General features: G+C 31.9%; 2 protein-coding genes across 9 annotated transcripts in view; both read left to right on the forward strand.

Moving 5' to 3' along the window:
- LOC118074712 (homeotic protein spalt-major-like) overlaps positions 1–16,038 on the forward strand; it is a 37,451-nt gene extending 21,413 nt beyond the window's left edge. Inside the window, exons 1-8 of one of the 8 annotated variants that reach the window (XM_035096144.1) lie at positions 6,002–6,480; positions 6,692–10,330; positions 11,514–11,647; positions 11,940–12,176; positions 12,750–13,170; positions 13,673–13,821; positions 14,122–14,295; positions 15,210–16,038. In XM_035096144.1, the coding sequence (XP_034952035.1) occupies positions 6,351–6,480; positions 6,692–10,330; positions 11,514–11,647; positions 11,940–12,176; positions 12,750–13,170; positions 13,673–13,821; positions 14,122–14,295; positions 15,210–15,617 (5,292 nt within the window). In that variant the 5' untranslated portion in view covers positions 6,002–6,350 and the 3' untranslated portion in view covers positions 15,618–16,038. Of the gene's footprint in view, positions 1–6,001; positions 6,481–6,691; positions 10,331–11,513; positions 11,648–11,939; positions 12,177–12,749; positions 13,179–13,672; positions 13,822–14,121; positions 14,296–15,158 lie in introns of those variants that run through there. The other 7 variants (XM_035096148.1, XM_035096145.1, XM_035096146.1 and 4 more) reach the window with 7 other exon arrangements.
- A 3,918-nt stretch (positions 16,039–19,956) lies between these two features.
- Positions 19,957–23,648, forward strand: LOC118074850 (uncharacterized). Its single transcript, XM_035096347.1, has 3 exons — positions 19,957–20,850; positions 21,046–21,352; positions 21,693–23,648. The coding sequence occupies exons 1-3, from the start codon at positions 20,721–20,723 to the stop codon at positions 23,281–23,283; spliced, it is 2,028 nt and encodes a 675-aa protein (XP_034952238.1). The 5' UTR covers positions 19,957–20,720; the 3' UTR covers positions 23,284–23,648.
- The last annotated feature ends 2,162 nt before the right edge of the window (positions 23,649–25,810 follow it).

The following is a 25,810-nucleotide window of genomic DNA, read 5'->3' on the forward strand; positions in this document are numbered from 1 at the left end:
CAGTGGGTTATGTGTCTTATTTCTTTCTCTGCCTATTCTCCAATCTCTCTAGACACACGAGTTTTTCCTAAAATATGTAAAAATGCCTGCATATCACTACCAGTAGCTGTCTAAAAATATATATTCTCAACATCATTGACTTTACGATTACATCCAAACTATTCGTATATAAATGTATTTGTATAAATGTATATTTATACATATGTGTCCCTCGAAAACGAAGATGCAGAGACAAAACGACTTGAAAATATGTTTCGATCAGCACGCGCGTCTACTCTCGTATTTTTTCGAGGCCCACACGCTGGAACACTGGAGCTAAAGACGGAAACTCTATTTATTTATGGGTGTAGGGTCTATAGTATGGACTCAAGTAGGGTGTCAGGCACGCGCCTATATTGTTTCCTATACTCACTCTATCTCACTTCTGAAACTCTTCTCACTTTCCACCCTCATCCAGTCATCTTTGCTTTACTTACACTACTGTGTATGCTCTCTAACGACTGAGATGCCAATGAAGTCAAGAATATTACACCCCAGTATGTAGGGTTTCATCACAATATATATTTATTTAATCTATTGATATTTTTCAAGCTGACGTTGAGTTATTACATTTTCAATTTTAAAGTAATTCTTTCTTAAGTAGTTTAAATAAATTTATATGCTTCCTATTTGACAGGAAATGTGGAAAAAAACCTTCTTATATATTAAAAAATTTCTCAACAATAGTTAAATAATAAATAAATGATTTTTTTTCAGTTTTTGGGAAAGGTCAATATCCTCATTATCGTTTTAGAAGTCTTATTTATGAATGAAAAATATCGTCTCCGGTAAAAATATTTTTTCATTGATCAAAGAATTATCTGATTGTCATAAATATGATTATATTTTTTTTCTAATTAATAATAAATACATTAATGTTTGAAAATGATGATTCATTTCATAAAAAAAAAAAAAATAATCTTTTGTTAAAAAAATTTTTAATTTAGGATTTAGAAATTTTTTTTATTTATTGTAGATAAAATAAGAATAAATAAAGAATTATTAATTAATCATTTTTAAAAAAAAAGTATACGTTTTATTTAAAAAAATGATTTTATTTATTAAAGAATCTTATTGATGTAGCTTCATAAAATAACCTTCTTTTTATCGAACCATAAAAATATACCTCTGTTAATTATTCACCACAGAAGAATTACATTGTAACCTAGCAATCTATCAATTGGATACTTTCATTAGTATTAATACTTTGTGAATTCCGTTTCAACTCTACTACCCATTTACTCACTGTCGATTGTAAGACAGCCCTCTTGATGTACGTATCCTTTTATTATTTCTCTCGCATCATTTAAATCGAACAGATCAGAGTAATTGTTGAGTGGGGAAAAAACACAATTGGTCGTCGATTAGGACGTTACACTTAGTTGCAGTACACATAAAATATAACCCAGTAACATTGATGAATAGTTAAAGTCATTGTTCAAAAGTGTCCTGTCGATTCTCGGGGACGCGTGGGCGGCTGCTGGTCAGTCGGTTACGAGTAAAACGCAGCTGGACAAGTTTTTGGGGGCCAGCTGACCATCATAGCTCTTTCACTTGTGCATCAAAATCGCTTTGTCCACTTGGGCCATTAGTTGAGAGCACGAGAATTTCGCCCTTGTGATACAGAAACCTCACCTTCTGTCAGTGACATTATTCTCAAACATCCCCCGCAGTTCTACCTGTCTACGATTTTCTTCCTCGGCTTTATTATCGCATAATAGTCATTGAGCAATGTAACTCCCTCAACTTATAACCACAGTGTAATCAACGCCTACGTACTCTTACTTTTATTATGGCTATTTGACCGTTACCACCCGAAGAACCTTTCAAATCCGAATAAGAATAAACCATAATTTCCTTTGTTACCAAATAATTTAATTAATAATGGATAAATAAATTCAATTATTCTGTTGGTATATAATCGTCTCTTTACAAGCATACACTACGTGTAAGAATCAATACCGTATCTCTTTATGAGATTGTATGTGTCTTTTCGCTGAGAGACGATGCAAGTTAATTTTACAACCTCACCGGAAGAGACGAGAGTTGGCGAGGATGCCGAAGCCATTTAAATAATAATTTGCCGTAAAGAAAAAGAGATAGGTTGAAAAAAGAATAAGTTAGGTATATGGCGATATAATACTGTGTGGCTGCACGCACATGCTTTATGCTGTATGCAATAAGATACTACGTGTCCGTTCGCCTTCAGGCAATCCATCTCTCCTTTTTTCTTCTATTATATATGTATTCTTCTTCCTCTTTATATATCCTCATCATTTTATATTCTCATACGCTTGATGCTTTTTCATTATTGCCGAGATGACGATTGCGATTATTATGTTGTATTCCAGGTGATGTCATAAAAATGGAGTATCTCGAGTGAGAGACGAGTAAAAAATTTTGTTGAATACATCTTTAATTTAATGTACTGCGAATCAACTTTAATTAATTTATTTGCAACGTTTTTTTTTTTGAGTTTTTCGAATTGAATCGTTTCGATGAATCGTAAAAATTAATTAAGCATAGAAGTTTTAGTGAAGATAATATTGATTTGAATTAATTGACCAAGTTATTAAGTTATCAGAATAGCAATACTTTGTTTTCTTTGAAATAATTCAATCAATATTTTAATAAATAAATTTCAAACATTCGTTAAATTAATTTTAATTTTTTCGGTGTAAGGCATAATATTAAGTTAAATTTTAGCTAATTAAAAATTTGGAGTTAATTCATTAATTATTTTGGAGCAGGTTTCGTTAATGACTTTATTTTTTTTTCTTACTTTCTGAAAATAAATCAGTGAATATGCATTATGTTCAGTGATAATAATAGCACTAATTCAACCAATAATTTTTACTGATTTATTACTGCATAGTATATTTAAAATACTTTTAGAGGAGTCGAAATAGTTGATTAAATTATTATTATTGAATTTTTTTTTTTTCAATTATTTAAAAAAAATATTTTTCTTATAAAAACTAAAAAAAAAATTCTTAGGATTTTAATTCAATTCAGTTGATAATAATGGAGTAATCAATAAACAAAAAAAAAAGAGTAATTATTAAAACTTGCTCTAAAACAAGTAATAATTTAATTCCAAATTCTTCAATTCGGTAAAATTAAGCTTAAAATGATTAAAATCAATTTAAAACCCTCCAATTGAGGGACACGTAAAGCAGTATGATTATGAAGCAAGTGTGTGTGGGCCATTCGAAATTGCATAAAAGATAAGTTTATTGAAAACTAATAAAAATTTATAATAAAAATTTAACAATCTTAAAAACAACATTAAATATCGAGATAGTTCATCGACAATCTTTTCGAATAACGATAAATATGTGTTGGAACAAACATTAAAAGCCTTTTACTCTGTTAACTCGTGCAGGTATTTCGTGTAGAGGGTATCTCTGACCAAGTTTTGCAGGCGAAACGATCATGATTTCGCACGGACTTAGATAAGACTCTCACGTATGACATGACCAGCATCCCTAATACGATCTCTCGGCAACTCGCATTCATTTCTTTCTTTTCCTTTGATCCTTGGCGTCTACCAAAAGGCCTGTTAGCCAAACCACCATCTCGATGATTCTCACAACCATCGATTGAACTTATTTATTCATTTCTGAATAAATATTTCGATGATACGGTTCGATGTTATGGGCTTTTTCCTTAGATAAGATAACGAACATGTGAACTTTTTTTTTTGTTTCACTCTCTCCCCTTCTCCATACCTTTATTTGCTTCCTTATTTTCATCTTAATTCCCTGTACTCCTTGTTTATTTCCACCTTTATTGTTATTATTTCGTTATGTATACATATTCAACTGGATACAAAAAATCGCAATACAACTGTTTTAACCATATTTCGTTGTTCGGGCATGTTTTGTGTATTTTTTTTTTAGCATTTGATTGCCATAAAGAAAATTATTTCAAAAAAATTTGACCTTAAATAAAAAAAAGTATACTTTTCTGTTGTCCTGTCAATTCATTTATCACTTTTCTGCTTCTCAGAAAATTATAAATTTTCTTCGTTCAAGTGACCTTGTTCATTTGAAAATGAATTAAAGCAAAGATGTCTTTCATTGATATTTTCCTTCGAATTCAACTGATATTCCTAGAGGATGGTTATAATAATGCTTTTTGACAAAAATTCGTCATCACCGTGAAGTAAAATGTCGATGTAGAGAGTCTTAAGACACACGGTGAGAAGGACTGCCTATTTCGGCAGCAGGCAAATACGACCGAGCGCCTAGAGTAGTAAATTATGACTTCCGACCCATTTTCACTATTGTCGCTCCGTTCGTTGGCCGGTCATAAGTCAACGAGTCTTTTTTGTCCTTCTCATGCTAAAGACTGAGTAGAGATACTCCAACATTGATGCTATGATGTGAGAGCAGGTCTTTCGAAATACAAATTCATAAAGATATGAAAAATTATCATACCATAAATCGTCCTTAACAATGTCGTCTGGTCCTTACCACCAGTTATTGACAAGGACTAAAGATGTCACAATGAACATCTTAATGCACAGTTGCACAAATTGCGCAACGGCAAAAAAAAAAAATTATACCTAAAACCTTGACCTGTAGACTTTCAGGGATTTATAAATAATTTTCTCTAAGGGCTGTAAATCATTCTTCAGGTGCATCAGTGTCAGTTAAACTGAGAAAGTTGTCGCGTGCCAAGTCATTTGACGAAAATAACAATGAAAATTTTTGAAAGGTGACAAATAATAATAATACATGCATTCTCTATTATCTCGTGCCAAAGAGTTTAATGAAATTAAAAGGCAATATATCATTTTAATACACCATAAAAATATGCAACTGTGCTTTTATGTTTTTTTTTTTTCAAATTAAAATTTTACAAAATGTGCTAGATAAATTTTCAGAAATATTCAATCAGTGTAAAAACCATTCATCTAAGATAATAATAGTAAAAAAAAGAAAAAAAATTGATCTCTCATTTATTCTATTTATTTGATTTTTTTTTAATACATCATATAAGGCTGTACTGTTCACTATATTGGATCAGTAATAGGCACATATGTACCACAATAGTAAAAGACCTTGATTGGATTGGTTGTAAACTACTATATGGGATTATTTCTTATAATATATTTATTTTTCTGTCTGAATGATTAACGATATAGACTTACTTTACCATATGTATATGGATTCCTAAATAATTATATTTCGTTATTCTTACTCTATCCTCACAGATTATATCCAAACTAAATTCAATTACCAAATAAATCATTTTTTTTTTTAATGGTTTTTTATAAATCTCGCATTGAATAGTCTCTATGTATTACATTTTTTATAAAAAAAAAAAAAAAAAACAATAAGCCAATAAAAGTGCTGAGGATTATTTGTATCAAGCATTCAAGTGACAATAAAACTCGTTAAAAAAATTTCAACCTAAACGTTTGATAAATTTTATTTAAATATTAGGACGTGTTCAGTAATTGAGGCTTGTGTTTCTGCCTGATAATACTAAGATAAAGCTTTCTTCTAATTAAATATAAAGTATCACATAACAATATATCGTTATTATTTCAACACCTACTAAAGCATCAACAAGGCCCAAATGACTCGACTACACCATTAGTGGGGTTGAATAAAATAAAAAAAAGTGAATAAAGAAGATACAGAGTAGGTTGAGAAAAGAATGATCATTATATTTTATGGTTATGGAAATCGAATAGTTGGCGGGGAATATGAGGGTAAAGTCGTCGCGTGGGTGGAACAGCAGTGAGGGGTGCTGAAGAGAAGGATAATAATTAATAAAGTCAGCGGTGAATGGTTCACATAAGCTCCGCCTTTCTCCCTCTGATTTATGAATTGCTACGCCCCTCCTGTCATAACCCAAGTACATCGCGTTGCCGCTTCGGGTGGTGGCAGTACTACACCGACGCGCGTAGGAGTCGCGACTCGCGGAAAGAGTAGGGATACATTGGAGACTGGTGGGGACAACCGTGAAGCAGTTGTAGCTACGGGTACTCGAGTTGCTTCTTTACTCAGCATTCAGTTGCTTCTCGGCCCTCTTGGATGTTACTTTAACGCGAGTTTATTTTCAACCATATGAGTTACACATCCTCAATGTTAGTCTTTCAATACACATGGCATACACAGATACCAGTGATAGTGTGATTAAAGACTGTTTCAATGAATTGTGCGAAATTTAAATAAAAGAAAAGTGAAATCTTCAATCATTATTTTAAATGCCGTCGCTCACTAAAAAGCTACCTCCAACCGTCGGATTAAAAATAGTGCGAGTTTGAACTATAACAGACTATCCGGTTGTTCGATATGCAACTTATGAGATGGAGTATCACTACTAGACTTGAAAATCGTGGCATTAAACGACGAGACTCAAAAAATTGGCAATCTAATGATAACAGTATTAGCGCGTCGGGATTTTCATGCCCTCGATATTCTGGTATGGTTTTTTTTCTCGAATTTTCATTTTTTTTTGTGACATTTTATGTATAGATAGTGTGTTCATTTTAAACAAAATTTCACTTGATGGAAAATATTAAATTTTTTTTTTTCTGGTTAACATTTAACTTTTATTAAAGACTGAACAGAATTTTATTGAAACTGAAGTTGAGTGAATAAATAAATGAAATTGATTTTGATATTTGTTGCAGAGGATGACAATGATACAACGTCAGAGGGTGAAGACAGCAGTGGTGGAGGAGTTGGTGGGGAGGAAGCAGTAGATTTAACATCAAATCGATCTCATCAAGAAGATGAAGATGAACGTGAACCTGAAGAATTACCGATGGAAGAGGACGAGGAGGAGGCAGTGGATGAGCAAGAAGATCAGGAGGATGATGATGAAGGTTCTCGAAAGCAAATGAGGAATCGTCAAGATGCAGAGAACAACAACAGTTTCATTGAGAGTGGCACGTCAAGCGGGATATTTGCCACGCCTGCAGGCACTAGTCATGTCACTCTCGAAGCATTACAAAATACCAAGGTCGCAGTGGCACAATTTGCAGCGACTGCATTGGCTGGTGGTGCTGATAGTGAAGCGGCTTTGCAGGATCTTGCTCTTCTTCAGAGCACCCTTTATACTCTTCAACATCAGCAGGTATTCCAGTTACAATTGATTAGCCAACTGCAACAGCAGTTGTCTATCACTCAAGGAGCAAGTACTGGAAGTCAAACGACTGCTCCAGAACCAGTGACTGAGACTAAAGAAGTGACTACGCCTCCATCTCCCTTAATTCATCCCAAGTCTTTATCCAGTCTCACATCACCACCTTCTTCACGACCGTCAAGTCTTCAAGCATCGTCACCTTTGACTGTACCAAGCATTACTCAAGAACGTCCAGTAGGATCAAGTAGTACATCACCTGTAAGTCTGAATATTCCTACGGTAACAGGAATTATTTCGACTGGAACTTCAACCACCTCAACTAGTGTTAACACCAGCACTACAGTCAGTAATACTAGTACAAGTGTTCAGACAGCTTTGTCTCATCAAATGCCATCACTTTGCTCCATCAGCTCATCCCTTGCTTCGTCCATCATTACCAACAATGACCCGGTGCCGCTCAACGAGCCAAATACTCTAGAGATGCTACAAAAAAGAGCACAAGAAGTATTAGATAATGCAAGTCAAGGCCTTCTTGCAAATAACCTTGCAGATGAACTTGCGTTTAGAAGTGGCAAGGGTGGCTCACGTCTCTCTCCTTACGATTCAAAGTCTGCAAGTGGTCGTGGCGAGCCCTTCTTCAAGCATCGGTGTCGGTATTGCGGCAAAGTCTTCGGCAGCGATTCAGCCCTTCAGATCCACATAAGATCCCACACAGGTGAGCGTCCCTTTAAGTGCAACGTCTGCGGAAGCCGATTCACCACCAAGGGAAACCTCAAGGTCCACTTCCAGAGGCACACGGCCAAGTTTCCGCACGTAAAGATGAATCCAAATCCTGTGCCCGAACACCTCGACAAGTACCATCCTCCTCTGCTCCAGCAGCTCGCGGCTTCCGGTCAGAGACCCCTCCCGTCTCCGCCGCCCCCATCGGCACCGCCTACCGCGGGATCGGTGCCGTCGTCGCATCACGCTTCGTTTCACCCGGCATCGGCCCACGGTTTTCTCCCACCTCAACCTCCTCTGCCCTTAAGTCTTGCCCTTCCAGCCGTCGCTGTTGCAGCAGCCGCGGCTGGCATGCCAACCCTTTACCATCGGGGATCCATCGTTAGTCATCGCGATGATCAGGACATACCAGAAAACCTGAGCAAATCAACTAACACCACATCGTCGACAGTTTCTAATTCCACAACATCAACTACTGTAACGACTACATCTGCGACGACATCAACAACACCACCTATGTCGATGCATTCACCAAGATCACCTGCCTCGATTCCAACAACGACCAGCAACATTATATTTTCCAATTCACATCATTCCTGTCAAGATACTCAACGAGCAGAACTGAAACGAGAACAACCATCACCTTTTCCTAATCGACCAAGCAGTCGGGGTGTAGACGAGACAATAACACCGAAAAAGGAACCAGAAGAACCAGTTGATGAACTTGCAGAGGATGAAACTGATGAATTCGAACCTCCATCTCCAAGACGATACTTGGAACGTTCTTCGCCAATACCTAATAATCCAATGATCTCACAAAATCAACCTTATGAGGACTGCAGTATGGATAGTAAAACTAGTGGACGACTGGATGCTGATGGAGAGATGGAAGGAGATGAAGAAATGGAGGAACAACCAGAAAATCTTTCCAGTAGAGGTACCAATAGTCGTTTGTGTCAACAGACAATGAACTATCCTGGTGCCTCGCCGGCGAGTAGCACCGCCAGTAGTGGAAGTCTTCAAACCTCCTTTGCAGGACTTCTTTTTCCTTCTGCCCCACCCAGTCATCAACAGTCATTGCCTCATATTCCATCATCCAATACTACAACAGCATGTACTAATACTAGTGAAATGATGGTTGATCCTGCAAAAGATCCTGCTATTTATTCCAATTTATTACCTCGTCCTGGAAGTAATGATAATTCGTGGGAGAGTCTTATTGAAATCACAAAAACCTCAGAAACATCCAAGCTTCAACAGCTCGTTGACAATATTGAGCATAAGCTTACTGATCCAAATCAGTGCGTCATATGTCATCGAGTACTGTCGTGTAAAAGTGCTCTTCAGATGCACTACAGAACGCACACAGGCGAACGACCGTTCAAGTGCAAAATTTGCGGGCGTGCATTTACCACAAAGGGTAATTTGAAGACACATATGGGTGTACATCGAGCTAAACCACCACTACGAGTACTTCACCAATGTCCAGTGTGTCATAAAAAGTTCACTAATGCACTGGTACTTCAACAACACATACGACTTCATACAGGAGAGCCTACAGATCTCAGTCCGGAACAAATTCAAGCAGCGGAAGTTAATGAATTCCCACCAGGATATCCATCACATCCACTGGCATCATTTCTTCCGCAAGGTTTCCCGGGACTCCATCCCGGTCCAGGCACATTTCCACTGGGGTTTTCCCCTTCTCGACATCCAGCATTAGAACGACATATGCAAGACAATGAAATGGACATGAAAGACATGACTATTCAGCAGAAAAATCTTCATATTCAACATCAACTCCAACAACGACGATATTTAGACGATCAATCGGAAGACATGGAAGACCAAGAAGATGATGACGAAGACCACAGAGAGGATGATGAACGATGCGAAGATTTACGAGATCATCAAAAACAAAATGAAATAGAAGAAGATATTGATAATGAGCGAGAAGAAAAAGAACCACCAATAACATGCTTTTCAACTTCTCTTGCAGCACTGGAAAATCAAGTAAGAACAATAACGACAATAGCTTCTGGAGGCTTAATTACTCCAGGTGGTTCTACATCACCTCTAGATCGATATAACAGCAGTGAAAAAAGCACTAGTCCACCAAGCTCAATAGCAGGTGCTCCACTTGATCTAACGCCTCGTGCTTCCTCCACCCCCGGTTCAGTAGTCTCTGCATCGACACCACCACCACCGCTACCACCACCGCCCCTGCATCATCCACATCCTTTCGGGATGTTTGCAGGCCTCTTGCAAGCAGTATCCTCATCATCATCACCTTCAATCAACAACATTCAAGCTGCTACCAGTGCAATTAACAGCGTTGCATCGATAAATCCAGTTAGTCCAGGTGGCAATAATGGCGGAGCACTAGCTTCTCTAACGACGTCCGCTGTACTTGCCGCATCCTCGACCTACAATCCGCTCGGCCTCGCTGTTGGAGGGCCAGCAGGTAGGCGCTGCTAGCACCAGGGCGAGCCGCAGTTCCCGCTACACCTTCCTCTTCGAACAAAGCTCGCAATTATTCTTTTTCGCTCTATAACTTTTTCGTTATTGTTCGCGCGCGTCCACTCGCTTATATACTCTATTTCTCACTTTTTTACGCGAGTTCAACGTACCGCGTTACCATCAACCAACTCCTTAAAACACATTATTTCCAGCAATAATCAACCAATATCCATTACCAAGTGTATGCTCCCTAATAAAATAATACTCTCCTTCCTTTTTTTAAATTTTTTTTTTTATCCTCTAAAACATTTCTCTTCGTGGTGTAGCTGGACCTAGCACTCCCCTCTTATAATCTAAATCATTCTCCCTAATGTCATTTGTCTTATAATTTGCCCCTCTTAATAGTTTGTTTTCTTTAACGCTCAATGTGATTGTTCTTATTATATTAAAATGCTAATGAATAATATAAGGCAATCATTTAGAAATTAATGTATTAATCGATTGTCTAAAAGTAAAAAAAAAAAAAAAAGAAAAAATTTTTTTGCCATTTTTTTGTCACATTGTCTATTGTATTTTTTTATCTTACGTCATTTCCAATTGTATATTATTACTATCATTGTATTGTTATATTATTAGTTGTAGTATTATTATTATTATTATTATTATTATTATTATTATTACTATAGTTATTATTATGATTATTATTATTAATCATTATAATATCATTCTATTTTTTTTAATGATTTTATCAAGAGCAATTTTATCGCGAGTGCATATGTACTACTCAAAATAAATGTTTTGATATACAACATGAACTCTGGATTGAAGCTTACAACAACCCTTCCCTTTTTTTCATTATTTTCATATAATACATTTATAATCAGTTTAAAAGAACAAAAAAGTAGAATCTAAAAAGAAGTTTATTTTTTATTTTTTCAATTATTAAATTATTATTCATTGATCGATTTGATTACATGTTGCAAGTTGATACAAAATGCTATTTAAACTAAATGATGCTTATCATAACAGCTTCAATGCACACGTGTCATCAAGTACTCAGCATTATATAGAAAGCAAAAGAAATAAGAACACAAAAACTCAATAGATAAATAAAAAGTAAATTATGAAATTATTGTAAATTGTACAAGTCCATGATGTTAACTGAACTTTGACACGCTCTGTTGCAGTACGTGGCAACACAACGTGTAATATCTGCTACAAAACATTTGCATGTAACTCCGCACTGGAGATACACTATCGAAGTCACACGAAGGAGCGACCATTCAAGTGCAGCATTTGTGACAGAGGCTTCTCCACCAAAGTGAGTACACTTTGATGCATGTTATCCCTATTCAAAAGTATTATTTCGTACACATTTATAAAAACATCACAGAGTGATTAATTAGCACGCAATGTTTCCAATCTACATTCTTTTCATTTTAAGTTTTATTATATCAGCATATAAAAAATTATTTTTACTCATTATTTTCATTATTTATTTAAAGTTAATAAAATTATTTTTCAAAATTAATCTGAAGCGTGCATACGGTCATTTTGAAAAAGAAAAACTCGGTACTGAATTTCGTTAATAAAATGAGTCCTGACAATTTCAGAATGACGACTCGGTAATAAGAGCGTGTAACTGCTTGGACTCCCGAGATGTTGTAACCCCGCAAGATGAACCAGTTCCTAAACCAAAACGCAAACGACGGAGGGCCGAGGAGAAGAAGACCCGGGGGCGGTCAGGAAGCGGAGGGCGGTGGGCTCTGTCGTCTTCGTGTCCTGCTGTCCACTTGCCCCCGCTGATGTCTCCCGCCCTCGGACTTCTCACCTCGGACCACGTCTTCTTGGTAAGGGCCAACTTAATCGGGTTCGATTAACGCTTTGATACGATATCATGTAGTTAAATATTCCAGGCTTTCATCTTAAAAATAAAACTGTCCATTAATCATTTTAATATTTTATTTAAAAATTATTGGAGTCTACAGTATTACTGACGTATCACTTATACTATTTATTTAATGAAATAAAAGTAAGTAAATTACTACTTAATATGTTTATCAATAAAAAAAATCAATTAAATAATGGGCTTTAAAAATAATTAAATATTTTTTAAATAATATAACTTTATTTAAATATTTTATAAATTAAAATTTAAAAAATAGATACATTTTTAATGAGATTGAAAAAACATTTCAAGGAAATAGACTCCAAAAATTTTATTAATGAACTGTTTTAGATTATCATAAACATTTTTACTGCGTATGAATTTAAATAATATATCGATCACCATCAATAATGACCGGATGCATCAACATACACATGAAAATAATAATTAAAAAGCTAAATATATTACAAAAGAAATAAGGAAGTCTTTATTACAAAAAAATGTCAAACAGCTAATTTAAATTTTTCATCAACAGGGTAATATGAAGCAACACATGTTAACCCACAAGATTCGAGATATGCCAGCACACTTATTCAGTGATGGTAAGCAACCTGGACAACCTCCACGAGAGCAACAACCACCACCACCTCAGTCACAACAATCTCAACAACAGTCATCGCCATCATCACAACTACAACAGCAACAACAGCCACCACCACCACCACCACCACAACCACCATCACAGCCACCAATTCAACAGCAGCTTCAACAGCACCAAGATCCGGAAAACTCACAAAATTCAATGAGTACTGATGAGTCAAGTCTTCCGCCTCCACCACCACCTCCTCCTCCACCACCGCCACTTCCACCTTCGTTGCCTCCGTCTCCACTAGAGTCACCGGTGCCGGTAAAACGATCACCACCGGAAGGTGATCTTCCAGCACCAAAAAGACCCAGTAAGTAAGGAATAACTAATTAATAACAAGCATGAATTTTAATTTGGGATTAAATGACAAGTCTAGCAAGTGGTCATTATATTTTCGGAGGGCAATAGACCGCTAATGCTTTACCTTGCAGCTTCTATGGCTCATTTTTGATCATTTCTTCTTTTCAATCTGACATTTTATTTATACATCAACGCACGGATATATTGCGCTGAGAGTAGATTACTTATTCTAATTGGATATAATACCTACAATATAACTATAGCTTTATTTCGCATTATTATGTAGTAGCCGTCACATTAAATCTTGCTATCAACGCTTGAAGTTCTTCATAGTGATGGGAGGTTAAATTAGAGTTAAAAAAAAATGATAAAAAGAAATATACTGAAATAATAGAATAGAATATAATTGAATTATAAAAAAGGTATTGGTAGTGTTGCTAATTCGATTTATCAGTAGACCAAAGCTGAGGATCAAGCAAACACATGTGTGAGTGTGTGCGTGTTATTTACAGGCATGTCCAGCAAGCACTTGTGCCAGGTTTGCAATAAGAATTTCTCCTCATCCTCGGCGCTCCAGATCCATATGAGAACGCATACGGGTGACAAGCCCTTCCGATGCACCGTCTGCCAGAAGGCCTTCACCACCAAAGGCAATTTAAAGGTACACACACACACCAATACATCTTGTATCGACTTTTTAGTAGTCAGTAGATTTCTTTAATTAATCGCTCAGTCAGTGTTCTACTAATCAGAGTGATCACTGTCGCTTGTGCACTAACGCCCCGCGTGTATAATGACATACTAATTCTTTTACTAGTCAAATTTTGTTAAACATCTACTTTTTATCTAAAACAATGACCGATACTTACGACACACCAATTAAGTCGTAAAGTTCATTAGAATCCAATCACTGTTGTCATTCTATATTTATTTTATTTATTTTTTCCGACACGTTCATTAGGTGCACATGGGGACCCATATGTGGACAAACGGAGCTTCTCGACGCGGACGACGAATGTCACTGGACCTACCACCACTACCCATCACACCCAAGGATTCGGAGTTCCTTCAGCGCCGACCGGATCTCTTTTATCCATATCTACCCGCGCCGTTCCTTAACGGAGTTCAGCAGAAAGTATGTTTAATCATCATTAATTTTATTAATTAAAAATATTATTCAACTTTCTCAGTCCTAATAGTCTTAATTTAACAAAAAACTCTCAATATTGTATTGATATAATTGATGCAAAAAAATTGATTATGTAGAATCAGTCAATGGAACATCATTTTGATTATTTTTTCAATGATTAATAAAATATTAATTAGGGAGTGCAATGCTTTGTAAAATGAGGGAAGCCGGAACAAAACATACTACTCTAAGTAAAATAACCCTTCTATAAGACAATTATACAACAAATAGCACACCAAGTTAAAATTAAAAATTATATTCGACTAATTTTTTTTTTTAAATTAATGGATAAAACATTTTTTTTTATCATTAAACTATTAGCTTTATTTTCAAAACCAAAAGTTGAATCAATATAAACATATAAATATTCTTATTTACTATTAATAAATGAATTACGAACATCAGTTCAATGTAATTTCAATGCAATTGAATATCAGTTAGAATTTTTTATCAACACTACTAGTCTTTTTATTTTTATTAATGAAAATTTTTTATTTTTATACGCGTCATCATTGAATAAAATAACTGAATACACTCAAATTATTATAATATTTACAATTATTATAATGTTTTAAAAAGAATCAGCTCAATTTTGACTTCCTGAATTTGCAATGCTCATAAGATTTAAAAAAATTTGGAGTAAAAAAGAATTAGGACTGAATTGTATATAATAATAAATCAAAATATTCAGTAAAAGTTTTAAATTTATAATTAAATGATAAAAATAATTTAAATTACTAAATAATAATGAATAAAACTGGTATTTTTATTTGATTAGAATTATTTTTTTCCCATTGTTTTTTTTGTAGGCCTTTGTTCCACAATATTAACCCTAACCGTCCGGCCTGCATTACTTACAGCTGAACGAGATATCGGTGATTCAAAGTAACAACGGACTGCCTGGAACGCACCCAGTGAATGCCAGCAAATATGCAGGACTTTTTGGAACAATTTACGGTGGAACTGCTGGAGGATTTCCAATGGAAAAATCACCAATGGCAGCAAGTAATGGTCCCTTGAGTGATGGAAAACCAGTGATACCTTCAGGTTCAATGCTGTTCCAAACACCATCACCATCTCATTCACCTGGAACACCATCTTCCAATACTGGCAATCAAAACTCTGCTAGTGTTCCAGCATGGAGTGGTGATAGTCTTCAGCATCATTTTGAACGAGAAGGTCCGTCCAGATCGGAAAATAATTCTACACCACCAACAGCACGTTTGCCAACAACTTCAGCTCCAAGAGGTGAAGGTTTAGCAGCGTGAAATTATCCAATTACACTTCATCTTTTACATTGTATTGATTAATTCATTATTTATCATGCTGATTCCCAAATTCCCTCAATGAGTATATTTTTTTTATCAATTATTCATTGACAAAATTCTCAATTTGATAAAAAATAACAACAAAAAATCTGTTAACGTGATATCATTTTTATCACACTATTGAAGGTAGTTTTTTTTTATAGAAAAAAAATTGTAAGATCAAATTAAGAGTTTATATTATGCATTTCCTTTTAGAAAAATCTCCCTGATGATGAGAGTAATAGCTCGATTAAATGCATTTTTAAATTTGAAAAAAAAAGTCATAATGTTTGATTGAAAATAGACTGCAGAATTTTCTTAAAATGTTTGGAAGATATTGATATGTTCCTATAAAACACTAGTCTTTTAAAAATAAATAAAAATTGTGAGATGAAAAAGAAACTCTTAAAAAAAGGAGTAGTAATTTGATTAATTCCGATAATTGATGATATTGAAAAAATTAAAAAAAAAATATTAATACATATTTATTATACCATCGGAGTGAATTTAGTGAAAAAGACAGCGCCTAGACTGAGCTCAGGATAAATTTATATAAATGTCTGGAGCCGTAAGACATGTGGTGCTGTACGTCCGATCATATTTTGCACATATGACCGTCCATTTGTGACGTGGGTCTTGTATTAAGTTAAAAAAAAAGTTTGAGGTAATTAATGAATAATCTATTATTCGTATAATAGATATTCGATAAATAAAAAAAATATATATTAAATAAAATCAATAAAAACAACAAAGGATATATTACGCATTGGAAGTGTGTGTGTATGTGAATGAGTAAGTTGTATACAGTAAAGCTTGTAAGATTAAGAAGAATGGTGTGTAAATGAAAATAAAACGCGTAAAATATATTAAGAAAGACAGACAAGTTCTTAAATTTAATAAGTAGAGGCCGGTCCGGCGACGCCCCTCACTGTGATATGAGAGGAGCAGCCTGCAATCTCTAAACCAATGTACTTATATTTCTGTATTATAGTATTATATCATTATAATAAATTAATTATTATATGTAATTATCGATGATACATTATCATGTTGGGTGTATGTATCCATAGAGCTGTGGCCAGTGCGATAAATAATCGCATGAGCGTACAAAAATTATGTAAATTTGTTAATTAATATTTTTCTTGTCTTGACCCTTTCATTTTTAAGTGCATTGGAAATGCAGACGAAATAAAGCCAGTAAAAAATCAATAAACATTCTTTTGTTAATCATTCATTCATTATTAATATTAAATGAAATTATAATTATTTTTTTTATAAATTATTTTTTCATTACTGCATTTTATTCAAGCTAAAAATTACGTATTATATTTATTTATTTGAATGATAAAAAAAAATGCATTTTTATAATCCATTTTTCTGGAAAAAAAAGAATATTTATTTATTGCACAAAAACTTAAACCAATTATGCAATTAATAAAACAATCAAAACCGGCCGATATAAAGGCAATATTTTTCAACATTATTGTTCACAATAAATTGCCTCGTTCAATTGTTGAAGTGAGGTATACAATTCCTCTTCCGGATTTCGAAAGCTATTGCGTCAAAAAATTAATCTGCATATATTTCAATGTCTTTTTAAAACAGGAAATCACGTCAATCGGCGACGTGCAATCATATCGATACACTTTTATATTAAAAACTAAAAAATGATAAAAAAAAATGTCGAAATATATTTATACATTGGTGATAAAATAATAACACTGAAAAGTCCAAATAACTTAGAAATTAAAATTAAAAAAAATATGCTCGAATGTTGAATGTATGGTTCTCCTCAAAACAATTGTCAATACGACATCAATTTATCCTTCAAGTATTGTAGATTAAGTGAATAATTGACCACTCTTTCTCTCTCTTTCTCTCTTACAAATGAGAGAATATATAAATAAAGTGACAATTTATCAACTAATTAATGAAAAATCAATTCCGCAATTAAATTCGTCAAATAATGAGGCAAAAAAATACTTTTAACTTGCTATTATTATTATCATCATTTTTTTTTTAATTACTTCAATTGTTTTTTTTGTTAATTGTTCCAATAATAAAATTTTATAAATTCAAAACATTAGTCACAAAATAAAAAAATTGATGGACTGGGAAAAAAGAAGAAAAATCACATGAAAATGAAACAACTTAAAAATTTTCTTGAAAATAAAGAAAGCTGTTAAATAAATCATAACTCACGATCTATACATATGAAAAATGTCTGCACTATATATTTATCATCCGCATGAACAAACAATACTCGAAGAAATAAACGATTGTCGTCATAAATGCGTAATGATGATGAAATATAAAAAAAATTGTATATATAATTTAAAAACAAATCATACTCATAATAGAGAACGACACAAGTGATGTGAACTGTAATTAAAATAATTTAAAAATTACAACATGAATTGTTGTAAGACTAAGTGCATCTGTTTTTTTAGAAAATAATAATAATTGAATAAATTGTACTCAAATGAAAGATTAGTAGAAGAATAAAAACATTCAGCGATGGCTTATATCAGATATGTGAATATTAAACTATGGTGATCGACTAGTGATTGTCAAAAACGATGTTGCTTATGATACTATTATTGTAAATATTGTATAATCCGTGTATAAATATAATTATTATTAGTTATAAATATACCACGGTAGATAATTACATTACGGATTATTATATAAATATACATATATCTATATCACTACAATAATAATTATTAATAAACCATGATTATTAATGAAGAAAAAAATAATTCCTTCTAGTCAAAGTTTTTTCTTTTATGTCATTAATTAAAAAATATGAATAAAAAAAGAAAGTAAAATTATATCAACATTCATATTTCGTGTTTGTATTCTACTGATATACACCAGCTGTCCAAAATTCTTTGGCATCCGGACTAAATTCCTTTTTCTTGCTACAAGTACCTGTCATGCTATAATTCAATAAATCATTTATTCACATGTAGACTAATAAAAAATGCATAAAGTTATGCTAAAATTTTTGTATAAAAAAGCCAATATTACGAAATGTCAAGGTCTATCTAATTAGCAGCTAATTTTATAATTATTTTTTTCCATTGATATACGAAATTTTATCTCAATTATTTTTTATTCAAATTCCTTATATTATTGTATTTTTATAGTTTACATTTTTTGATGTATTTAATAATACTAATTCTTAAGAAATTTTTAATTGAATAAAAATTCAATTACAATTACGTTTAAATTTTGAAATATTTTTTTTATCAATAGTCGATGAAAATGTTTTGGTTTTTAGGTCCAAATGATAATCAAAATCTCCATGTTTTCAACTCATAATATACATTAAAATTTATTTTAACTGAAGCAGTTAACTCAGTTCTCTTACTTATCATTACTCAAATCGAATTTCAGAATATAATGTATATTCAACAAATGAATGGTTAGGAAATATTTCTTTGTTTTAAATAAAATAACGGTGTTATTATTAAATTATTTTGATCGATACTGAAATGCATTCCAACAATTTATGACAAGATTAAAGTAATTAATTTTATGTTTTTTAACCTTGTTGGAACTCGTGTCAGTAATTTTTTATTAACTTATGCTTAATTTAATATGAATTATCAGATTAAATAAAAAATGTTAACCATCTAATCTTGATCTTTATTTTCTCACGTAAATTGAATTACCGTATCAATGTAAATTTATTACATTATTCCACTGTTTTTATTATTTAATAATTCATAAAATACTATAAAATTTTATATTTATGATATCATGCAATTGAATTAGTTATTGATTTTTTTAAATAAATTAAACATTTTTTGTAACAAATTATTTCCCACATTATTTGAATTCTTTGTAGGAATATCTAAAAAATTTGAAAGCATCTTCATAATATCTATAATACTCGTTTGAATGTTTAGTTTATTACTTATCTTTGTTGATCATTTATCATAAATTTGATGACAACAGAACGAGAATATTGAAAAATCCAAGATCTCTGAATAAGATTGAATATTATTAATAAAGAGAACATCTAATATAAATAAAACTGTAACTAATCCAAATTCCTATAAAACCGTATCGAATTGCATTATACTACCGATAGCATAAAAAAACACTTGTAGATTAAATGAACTACATAGATTAAAATATATCCACATGTACATTCGAAATATTTAAATAAAAGTAACCAAGTTGTATGGAACACACCCGCCTGTGAACATATTTGGCATTACGCGCGCGCATGTTTATTCGCCCTAATATCGACCACTGAATTCGTCTACACTTGGTTGTCCAACGAGAACCAGAATTCGTGTTGACAGTATTCTTTCTTACACGACTAAGTTATTTAATTACGCCAGTAACACTAGTTCATGATCAAGAATAATTGTTGATTATATTACTTATTGCAAAATAATCCTATTTATAATTATTATTAAGCTTGTCAGAAGGTAAACTAAGTAGAGATATGTTGGTTTATAATTTTTTAATTTATCATTAAAAGTTCCAAAATCAAATGTTAAATTTAATTAGAAAAATATCTTGTTTTAATTATCAAATAATTAACACTTATCCTAAGAGGAAAGCAAAGATATTATCAGCATCCTGTTTGAATAATAAAAGACTGTTTATTTTCATCTGTCATTCCCTAAATTATCTGGCATAGTGTATTTGGTAATTTATCGAAGAAGATAATAAAAAATATAATTCATCGAATTTTAAACAAAAATAAATAAAAATTTAATGTTTTCTTGACACAAGTCAAAATGATTCACCACATAATTGATAACTAAAGGAAATTGTAACATTTTTTTCTGTCATCGCTTTCTGATAAGTCCAACGAGAAAAGATATTCATCATTAAATTGAAAAAATTAAAAGAATGGGCATACAGAAAAAAAAAATTTCAAAGTTAATAATAGCCTGGCAATGATCACATGAATTGTATAATATTCGTAATAAAGCTACAAAGGATAGTGCCTGAAAGTGTAGTGTGATAAATGTCAGTTAGGAATCATGCACCAACAAAGATACTACTCAAAAATAAATATTCCAAGTTTTAAGTGCAATGAGTGGCCTAAAAGTACGAACGTGGTGGTTGGCTATTCTAGGATTTTTAATAGCATCTCTTATGATAGTGAATAATTTTATTACTGATCAATTTCACATTGAACATTTCACCAATATCACATTACAAGGTACTTGTCATTGAAAACAAATAATGCTTTATTATTTTTAAAACAAAGTCATCAATTATTGCTATCTTTTTTAATTTATTATCACTTTTGTTTTTTTAAATTTAAATTTAATATTTAATATTCATTTGGAATGAAATTGATGTAAAGTAATTAATGTAAGCATATAACGCTAATATCAATTATTCCGTCGGATAGAGAACATTATTAGAACAGAGGACAGATCGTTTACCATCGAGTCAATACAAGTATCAGGTTTCTTAGTTCACAAACCAGGATGTCGAATAACAGCTTTTGATCCAGCAGATTTAGTGGCTAAACGATTTATGCAAAAGGAGAAACCTTTGGTATGTGAATTCGGAAGTCGATTACCACTTGTGGAATCTAATGATACTGCTCTGTACATAAATTCCAAAGCTTTTGGACAGTATTATAACACATCAAATGTTGCTGATTGTTGTTGGCGAACATTTGAACGAAAAAAAAATTTCGACAACTTTGTCAAGTAAGTAAATATTTTTCTTTATTACTCACACCATGATTTAAAATAAATTTTGCACTAAATTATGCCCAAAAATATATTTAGAATATTTCATAAACAAATTGGGTTAACTAGAATGTGCTAATCTTTATCAAATCGTTTGAGTACTTAAACATTTTAAACGTTCTTGAACTCATTGTCAAGTGAAAAAGAATAATAAAAAAATGACTAGATGTTCAAATAATAAATGTATAATTTATCAATAAACTTATGTAAATTAAGAATATAAATATTTATGATTTTGTGCAAAATTTATTAAAAAAACTTATCGAACAGAAGATTTATTGTTTCCATTACAATGCAGGTACGAAAAGGTGTGCCACCCGTTCGATAACTCAAACATTATTACAGCAGAATTTGTAAAAGTAGAATGCTTCAGAGATAATAAGCAAATTTATAGAGATTATCATTTTTTTGTACCAAGAAAACCTTTGGTTGAAGAAAGATGTCATACTATCCGAAAACAACAACAAAAAGTGCAAAAAGAAAAACAAAAGAAAAAAAAAGCAATAGAAAAAAAAGAAAACAATCAAGTAAACATTAAAAATCACCTGAGTATACTAATCCTTGGTCTTGACTCCGTTTCAAGGATGAATTTCCACCGTATGATGCCAAAGACTCTAGAAACATTAGCTTCCTTTGGAGCAATTGAGATGATGGGTTACAATAAAGTTGGCGATAATACGTATCCAAATCTCGTGCCAGTATTAAGTGGTTTATCAGACAAAGAGCTCCAATCGCTTTGCTGGAATTCTACCAAACAGCCTTTTGATAATTGTCCATTTTTGTGGAAAAATTATAGTAAAGCAGGATATAGAACTATTTTTGCAGAAGATGCATGTTCAATGACAACTTTTAATTATTTAAAGCCTGGGTTCCAAGCTCAACCGACTGATTACTATTACAGACCTTACTGCATAGCTGTTGAAAATGATATAGGAAATACACATAAACTTAATGCTGATCTTTGTATTGGCGTTAGAAAGACTTTTGAAAATTTATTAAATTATACAAAAAAAATTGTTAGAGAATTTGTTGATGACCCTTACTTTGCATTCTTCTGGGAAGCCAGTTTAACGCATGATTTTTTCAATTTTCCACAACTAGGTGATGACGTCTACAGTAATACTTTGAAATATTTTATGAGTGAAGGACTGCTAGAAAATACACTTTTAATTTTAATGAGTGATCATGGTATGAGATGGGGAGAATTTAGACAAACGTATCAAGGAAGAGTGGAAGGAAGTTTACCAATGGTATCATTTGTTTTTCCTGACTGGTGGAAGCGTAAATATTCATTGGCTTGGAATAATTTACAGAAAAATGCTGCTAGCTTGACTACACCTTTTGATTTGCATGAAACATTAATAGATTTATTGAATTCAGAAAATATTGATGATGAATCTATCAGAAATCGGAGCATAAATATTAGTGATGATAATTTATCACGTGGTATCAGTTGGTTTTTACCAATCCCTGATAAAAGAACTTGTTCAGCAGCAGGAATCCCAGGACATTGGTGCATGTGTCACGAAAGTGTGAATATCACACTTGATGATCCAGTTGTTAAAAATTCAACGGAATTTATGATTTATGAGTTGAATGCAATGATTAAAAAATATCCACAATGCTCACAATTGGCAATAAAGACTGTAATCGATGCGAAAATGTGGAGCGGTCAAGATGGAGATGCTAAAGATAATCCTGTTTTATGGACTGATTATACTGTTACAATTGAAACAACACCCGGTGATGCTATTTTTGAAGCTTCAATAAGACGTAATAATACCGGTGGTAATAGTCTTGTTGGATCTGTTAGTAGGTTGAACACTTATGGTAAACAAAGTGCATGTATTAATGATTCTATAGCACGACTTTATTGTTACTGCCGTTAAAAATGTCTTGATAAAGCCATTATTGCAAATTGTATGCGATATATTTTATAGTATTTAAAATAAAAGTTGATTATTAATGAATATCTGTTATAAAGTTTTTATCTATTTAATTAAAGTGATTTTTAATTCTTATTTTTTTAAATTGACTTTTATATTTCAAAGACATAAATTTTTTTTTTTAAATTAGAATTAAATTATTAGATTGTACAGCTGAATCTTGTACAGTAGTACACTTTGTGGAGTGTACATTTTCAAGAGTGCATGGATTGACTTGATTGTAATTTGAATCGAGCAAATAATTTCTTACACCAATTATTGTGATGATGAATTGTAATTAATTTTATATAATATAATTATCAAAAGTATTGGAGTATTTATTTGCATCAAACAAACAGTCATATGTTGAAACCGCTTGAAAATATTTTTATCTTTAATAAATATTTATTTCGTACAAAAAAGTTTTTTGGTTTAACTTGTGAATATTCTATTTAAGACTCTTAATAATAAAAACCAATAACGGTCAAGACGTCAATAAAAAAGTCTATTAAAAAATTTGTAATTAAAATAAGTATGTGTCTCTGTTACTATTATTCAAATGAATTGTTGCTATTTCAACTTCAATGTTATGATATTGTTTATGACATACAGTATTTAGGATTCACATAAATTTGTAAACACAATATCTTCATATGAAATTTATTATGGTTAGCAAAAGCAGTAATAAGAATAAAAATAAAACATTAAATTTTGTTTTTTATATTTTAATTTCGTGAATAACTTTGATTAATAACAATTTTACGGCCTCCATTTCTACTTGTATTGAGATTTAGCCTCTCTGCGTAAGCAATTTGAAAAATCTCGCCACATATCACATTTATCGAGAATTTTTTCAGCTGGTAAATAAATAATTTTCTATTATACAAAAATTCTATACCAGCAAGCTTGGAAAATATTACCTGATCTTTTATAAGCTGTTACCAGAAGCCTTGATGCCATTAATCCATGAGTTTGGAGCATAGGGAATATCTTTGGTGTATCACTCATTATTTTCTTCGTGTTTATTTTATTATTCTTATCAATCTATTAAATTAAGAAAAAAAATTGCTTTATTCTAAGAAATTATTATGAAATTGTTCAGTAATGAACTAACATAGTCATAAAAGTCCACTATACAACAACGGAAGAAGTTAATTTCTTCATTTTCAGCATCCAAATCGTCTTCAAAAATGATGAGACTTTCTAAAAAAAAAAATGTATGTTACCTACTAAATTACTATCATATCTGAAAGCTGTATCTAGAAGATATCTATTAGTGAATTTTCATTTTTACCTTCTGAGATGGTTGATTTGCACTTTTCCCAAAAATACTTTTTTCGTTTTTCATAAATGCTTCCTCGGTAGACTAAATGATTTTTGAAAATATTAGTAAACTGACAATAAAACAGACATGTAACGCATATTAACGAACTTAAAGTAACAAATTTTTTTCAGTATGTACGAGAACTAAATATCAATTTATAAATGATGCGAAGTCTTTTTCAATTGTATAGATAAGCACAAACAAGCAAATGAACTTAATCAACGTATTCGATGACAGAATTTTATCAATTCACAATTGTAACAATAGTTGTATCAAAGTACGAATAGACGGATATGATTGAATTGTATTTACTGGAAAACTGAGGTAGCTTATATACGACTCTAATTTTATTGAAGGAATTTTTTTTATAATAAATAGAAAGTCACATCACATCATCTTGATAATCATTGTATTCAATCGAAAAGAAATAATTGTTGATTATCTGTAAAAAAGTAAAAAAATTTTATCTTCTTTTTGAAAAAATAACATCCGATATACAATGGATGGGTCAGTCACTATCTTGATTAAAACTTTTTGATCGCATGGAACATTTTCTTTCTACCTATAAAAAAATCGAAAATATTTTTTTTCCTGATCCATTGAACGAGAAGATTAAATCATTCTTCCATAAGATCGTACCGTATATGACATAAGTTAAGTATCGATGGAAATTTTTCAATGAATTTTATGATTAAAATTAAACTAGAATAAAATTATGAGCATTTGAAAAAAATAACACTTTATCAAGCTGCTCTATAATTTTTATAGAATTTTAAAGTTAATGCTTTGTTATTAATTCAATATTTGTAGTTTAAAAATTATCTTACATCTTAAGAGTATATCTACCATTTTTATTTAAAGAGAGAAAGGTTCAGTACACATAATAATTAAATCAAACAAAAGTTCGCTTCTGTAACATAGCTAGCCAATGCCATTGTAACTTTCAACAAGATAACACAGGGAGAAATGAATATAGCAACATAATAGGAGTATGAATTAATCATTTTTAAACATCTTGTATAAAACTCTAGTTCTACAGAAATAATTATCTTTATTCATAAAATTCACTTGATGTACGATAAACTTTTCATAGAAAATAAAAGTTATTACAGCTTTACAAAAGCATTTCAAGCTTTGTAAGTATTTTTATTATTATTAGTTAGATTT

Source organism: Chelonus insularis, unplaced genomic scaffold (assembly GCF_013357705.1).
Source record: "Chelonus insularis isolate UGA/USDA-ARS -01 unplaced genomic scaffold, ASM1335770v1 contig_139_pilon, whole genome shotgun sequence".
In the NCBI taxonomy this organism is placed as follows: domain Eukaryota; kingdom Metazoa; phylum Arthropoda; class Insecta; order Hymenoptera; family Braconidae; genus Chelonus; species Chelonus insularis.

What these genes read in the sequence shown, in the direction of transcription:
- LOC118074850 (XM_035096347.1), top strand. Translation starts at nt 20,721, where the DNA reads ATGAGTGGCCTAAAAGTACGAACGTGGTGGTTGGCTATTCTAGGATTT. An exon ending in CACCAATATCACATTACAAG is followed by an intron (nt 20,851 to 21,045) that starts GTACTTGTCATT and finishes TCCGTCGGATAG; the next exon opens with AGAACATTATTAGAACAGAG. An exon ending in AATTTCGACAACTTTGTCAA is followed by an intron (nt 21,353 to 21,692) that starts GTAAGTAAATAT and finishes ATTACAATGCAG; the next exon opens with GTACGAAAAGGTGTGCCACC.